This window comes from Gossypium raimondii, chromosome 2 (assembly GCF_025698545.1).
Source record: "Gossypium raimondii isolate GPD5lz chromosome 2, ASM2569854v1, whole genome shotgun sequence".
Taxonomy (NCBI): Eukaryota; Viridiplantae; Streptophyta; class Magnoliopsida; order Malvales; family Malvaceae; genus Gossypium; species Gossypium raimondii.
Window position 1 is genome coordinate 5129019 of NC_068566.1, and position 6171 is coordinate 5135189.

Consider the following 6171-nt stretch of genomic DNA (forward strand, 5'->3'; position numbering starts at 1 on the left):
AACAACTATTTAAATAGACTTTGTTGAAACAGGTGTTTGAAGAATAGTCAAATCAATCTTGGACTGCCTAGGTCCTAACACAATGCATTAGTCCTAAAGGACAACAGCCAAGGTTGCACAGTAAGGTATTATCCATAGATGACCTAGGGACCCTTCATTAGAGCTTTAGCATAGCTCTCAAGTGAATGAAACTTAACTATGTAGTACTCATTCTCCAAATACCTTAACTAGATGAAGTGTAACGCTTTCCACAATGCTTGGATTTTGTTGTACAGGACATACTTCTCCCTAGCAATTCAACAATATGAGTTTGAGCCATACTCTTCTCTAAAATAATCTCAAAGTCAGAATTCCATCAATAGTGTATTTCATCACATCACCAAGTATTCAATTTCATCCTCCTTCTCAGGAATCTCATTAGTTTTGTTCAAGCCAAATGAATTCAACAGTTTATCTCTAAATGAGATTGTCTTATAGCCTTTAGAATCAACGACCATACCCTTAACAATAGAAACTCAAATCGTATTTCCAATACTTGAGGGGTCATCTTTTCTTGATCTAACCTTCTTTATAGAATGACTGGGTTTCTTTCAAATTGACTCCTCACTATGCTCATTGCCACTGCAACAACCCGAATTTCAATAGTACTGAAAAATGTGATTTCAGAACTTTATTTTTGTAAATTGAGCCTATAAATATTAAATCTAATTATTTGAGGAGATAATATAAAAACATATTTAAGATTGGTCGAGTAATTTTGTCGAATTAATAGTTAATTAAGGCCTAAGGACTAAATTATAAAAATCCAATTGCTATAGAGTTTTAATTGACAAAATGGTTGAAAACCTAAATAGCAATTAGCCAAAGGTCTAAAATGGTAATAAATCACTTCCAAATAGGAGTTGGTGGATGATGATGGCATTACATGTGATTAAATGATAACTTATACTAATGAAACCATGATTAAACTAATTAATCTAGGTTAACTAAAAGTTAATTAAAGTATAAAAGTTAAAGATATTGAAAAATTCGCCATCTTTCTTCATCCTACAACTGTCCACCATTGTTAAAGCCTAAGAAAAACTCTTCAACATTTGAAAAACATTCAGTTACAAATTAGGTTGTAGTTCAAGTCTTTTTCTTATATATTTTTTTTAGAGATTTGAGGTCATTGGAGTTTGATTTAGCTAGCCCATGTAACAATTTGTGAAATTGTTAAAGTTTTAGAAAGTTGTCATTATTGATTTCTTGAAGAATTAAGCTTAAAGTTGATAGATTTTAAGCTTAGATTGTGAAAAGGACTAGATTATAAAGTTAATTTTGCTAATTGTTAATTTTGTTACATTAGGGACCAAATTGAATAATGTCATGAAATTATGTTAGAAATAGAAAGTATAAGTTACCTAATGAGAATATTTGAAATTGAATTTAAATCTGAAGCTAGGAATCGAAAGTTATGTTTATCTCGAGTTCAGGGACTAAATTGAATAAAATATAAAATATGGGGAAATTTGAAATTTTGAATTATATAGGATCATGCATATCATGTCATAGTATGAAAATGTTTGGTATTGATTGGTTATACAAAAAAAATTGCATAGATCAAGATTTAGATCGAAGTAGAGTTAATCGGGGAAAAGCTAAAATTGTTGATTAGTCCTTGAAGAATCAACTCGTTTTGGTGTTTAAAATAGGTAAGTTCACATGAAACTTACTAAATCATCTTGTGTGGTGTGTATGCTTGTATTTATTTTGATATATAAATGTATTGTATGTTTGAGTATATAGTAATATATATAATAGTAGTTTGGCACATATTGTTAGAAAGGATTGAATTAAAACATGTGAATAACTACAACGTATAAATGTATGAATATGATTGATTACAGGTATGATATTGAATTATATGTAATTGATTCCCATGCGAACATAGTAAAAGCTTAGGATACGATTAGCATGCCAATAGGGTTATATGCACACTTGATCAGTGATTTCACAATTTATAAAGAGAGCTAGTATTTGTTGCAGACTCACGGGTTACCTAATGAGATCTAGCCTTGTTGCAAATTCTCTGGTGATTTAACGAGATCTAGCATTATTGCAGATTTTCAGGTTATATGTAACATAGGTTTAGTCTGAACGAGTAGCCTGATGTAATTTCAGCTCGGACAAGTAATTTAGTTCGCCTAGGTATCCAAGTTTGTTTTACTAGAGTTCCATCGGGCAGTATTTATCTTATTATTGGAAAGTTTGAATATGAATGGTATATGTTTATAAGTTGATATGTGGTATGAAATTGTTAGCATTAGGTGATGTTATTCATGATATGTAAGTATGTTTAACCGATTTGGGTGTTAATGTTGGCAAGTGACTAGTTATGACATATTGTGCCAAGGATAGCCAAAATGTTTGATAGTTGTCATACTTATAAGTGATCAAGGTAAGCATAGTATTTTCTATTTGAACTTACTAAGCATACTAAATGCTTACTCTAGTTGTTTTCTTCCCTTGTGGATCATTACATTGAGGAACTTGCCTAGCCAGATCAACGCGAAGCACACACTATCAACAAGAAAGTAGAATTATGTCCATTTTGATTCTAAATGTTGTGGCATGTATATAAGGGCACCTTAGTGTGCAAATGGTCATTTTGGAGTTGATAGTTATATGGTAAATGTGGTGATGGTTGATTTTGAATGCTTAACATGGCATATAACCTATTGACGCATGATTTGGTCAAATTTGGTACCATTAAGAATGATGATCTTTAACTTGTATTGATTAATATGTTAGAGGTTGCAGGTGAGCTAGTTGAAATAGTTAGGTTGATGGATGATTAGAAATGATACAATTTAATGTTAAGTTCCTTGAATTTAAATAGTTAAGCATGATTCATAGCTTAGTGTATACTTGGTTAGTTCATGTCAAGTTTCTTGAATTGCTTAGTTTCCATATTGCATAATGAATCATGCTTGAATTGGTAATTGAAGTGTTTTGGATATGGATAGTTAAAATGTAAATGAATATGCCTAAATGATCAAAAGTTTGAATTGCATGTTTTTGAATGGTTGATTTTGATGATTATATGCTTGAATTGGTTTAGATTGGCATGGTATAATAGTATTACACTTGTGTAAAGTTGAATGAATACATCTAGGTGTTGGTTTGAGAATAAGGTACCAAATGAGATTTTTACCAAAATAGGGGCAATGTCGCAATGTCGATACACCCGTAGTCGGATCGAGTAAAGGGTATTATAGCCGCCGCCAGAGACAATTTTAGTTGTTTAAAATTGAACGATTTTATGGATCAAATAGCTCATTAATAAATGTGGTTTTAGTTGAAATAGTGAAAACCATAATGATTTAGATTCAAAACTTATAATTTCCATCCTATGAATTTTTTAAAAAATAGATGACCGTAATATTTAAATAACAAATACTTAAGAATTAACTTTTTTTTTGATATCATTTATATCTGTTTTATAATTCATATTCGAGATTTATGATTATTTCTCATAATGTTTCCTCCAAATTTCAAACCTACCATCTCTTTAAACACAATATCTCTTACCATTGAATTTTTTAAGATTATGCAAAAACAAAATTTGTGAAGTGCTTTGCTTGGCGCGTGAAGGATTGGAATCCATTTTCATGTCTTCTATGCAGACTGTAGCCAATAATGGCCAAACCCCAAACCCAATCCCTGCTATCATCACTGTAGCCACACCCTTGTTCGCTCCCACAGTAAACAAAAAAAGTTAAAGTTATATTTTACAGCGCAGTAAAAACCAATTAGAGAAGCAGCTATCAAGTGATTTGATTTCAGAGGAACGGGGAAGTCTTATATCAAGACGGTCTCAACGCCCCCCTTTGAAACCAAAACACACACACACACACACACACACACACAAAGAAACAGCTTTCTTTTTGCAGATAGAAAGGGAAGAAATTACCCAAAAAAACAAAATTTATGGCTACACTCTCTTATTCCTCCTATCTCCGTCTTCTTCTTCTCTATTAATTAGAAAACTAACTGTTGAAATTTTTTTATTAAAAGTACATAATTGCTGTTGAAGGGAGGGGAAATGGAGTTTGAGGATCAAGAAGAGCAGGAAGAAGAGATGGGTTTGACACCGAGTTATGACTCGCTGGGAAACTCGTCTAGACTCAAAATGTCAGGTGTTGAACCTGGTTCAGTAACTCCAACGGGTCAGCAGCAGCAGAGGAAGCCTAGGTATAGGGAGTGTTTGAAGAACCATGCGGTGGGGATCGGCGGTCACGCTCTCGACGGTTGCGGTGAGTTCATGCCGGCTGGAACTGAAGGCACCCTCGACGCTCTCAAATGCGCGGCTTGTAACTGCCACCGTAACTTCCACCGCAAGGAATCTGAGCTTGGCTCCCCAAACTCCATCCACACCACGGACCTCTACTTCCATCACCACCACCACCACCAGCCACCGCAATTTGCGCCTTACTTCAGAGCACCAACAGGGTACCTCCACGTTGCCGGACAACAAAGGCCATTAGCTTTACCATCAACCTCAGGAGGAGGAGGACACAGCAGAGAAGATCAAGAGGATGCTTCGAATCAAGGAAGCTCAAGGAAAAGGTTTAGAACAAAGTTTACGCAGGAACAAAAGGAGAAGATGCTGAGTTTGGCTGAGAGACTAGGGTGGCGGATTCAGAAACATGATGAAGAGATTGTTCAACAGTTCTGCAACGAAACTGGGGTCAAAAGGCATGTTTTGAAAGTTTGGATGCATAATAACAAGCACACTCTTGGTAAGAAACCCTAGAAACAGATTATGAGGGAACTTTAGATGTGTGCATTTTTTAGGGTTGACCATCTGGGGAGGGAAGGGTACTTTGATAGTGATTATGATGTTGGGCATGGACTACTTAACAGTGTTATTATGCTGGGTATAAATTAGGTTATCACGTAATGTTAATGGGAACTTAAGTTATTTTAGTTCTAATCTATTTCTCTTCTTGTTGCATTTCCAAAAAAGCACTATTTTAATTTCAAAATGGGTTTACATAATGAAGCATTGAAGCAAAGTGGAGACATGCAATGCAATGCAATGCAAGAGGCATGATGAAAATGGAAGAGCATTGAGACAAAAGAAGGAAGAACCGGTGAAGCATGATCTCCCTTTGGAGACCGGGATTTTATATATATATAAACATAAGATTACTTAATTTCCTCTACGTGTGTGTCTCTGCATTTTTTTCAAGTTAATGTTCTTTTTCTATCAGTCTTTATTTCATCAAATCCTGAATGGGAGCCGTGGAGCTTGTTGTTTGAGGTATCATGGATGGCGTCATGGCATTTAATGTATGCGGTTCTTTTCTTGCTTGCTTTTTTCAACATTGATTCTCCTTCTTCCATTCAATGTAGATACCCTCTAAGCCTTTTTTTTTTCTTTTCTTTTTCTTCACAGCACTTTGCCTTCGTTGTTGCACTTCTTCTTCTTCTTTTTCTTCTTTTTCTTCTTCTTCTTCTTCTTCTTCTTCGGTCTTCACTTTCTTTTTCTGCTGTTTCTTTTTTCCCTAAGGCATGGGTACAGTTTGCCTTTAATGTTGAAGCAAACAATGGTTTATAATCATGGGGCCTCCTTTTGTTTTTCCTGGTAACGCATTTACTTTTTCAGTCTTTGAGTACTGAAGTTGATCTTTGTTTTTTCTTCTTATATATATATATATATGTATATATACACATATTAAAACATCTGCTCATTCTTTCAGCAATACTAATTATTGTGGTAGTGTAAAATAATGAAATTCTCAAACTTGTTCATATAATAAATATATAATATTTATAGAGGGAAACAGGTCCTTTTTGCAACAATATTTCATGTTGTTGTTTAATAAGGGAACGATAGATCCAAAGCTTGGGTCTTTCTAACTTCATTTCCTTGTTTCTTCTTCCTTCAAACCCTTCTAATGGAAACATGTGGGCTCTCCTAGCAGCAAGGAGCAGAAAAAAAGTAGAAGAAAAAACACTCACAAGATTCATGTTTTTTTCTTTGCAACTCTCAGGTCTTAAAGCTGAATTAAATCCATGTAATCCCAACCTTTAGGATTCAACTAACTAGAAACACTTTGTGTCTTCAAAGGCGACCACACAGATGTTCGTAATAAAACAAACTTTTCACGTCTTAACGGTGAT

At 34.3% G+C, this 6171-nt stretch overlaps 1 protein-coding gene across 1 annotated transcript; it reads left to right on the top strand.

Moving 5' to 3' along the window:
- Positions 1 to 3852: 3852 nt before the first annotated feature.
- Positions 3853 to 5625, top strand: LOC105787827 (zinc-finger homeodomain protein 2). Its single transcript, XM_012614385.2, has 2 exons — positions 3853 to 4784; positions 5049 to 5625. Exons 1-2 carry the CDS (start codon positions 4088 to 4090, stop codon positions 5096 to 5098), a joined length of 747 nt encoding a protein of 248 aa, XP_012469839.1. The 5' UTR covers positions 3853 to 4087; the 3' UTR covers positions 5099 to 5625.
- The last annotated feature ends 546 nt before the right edge of the window (positions 5626 to 6171 follow it).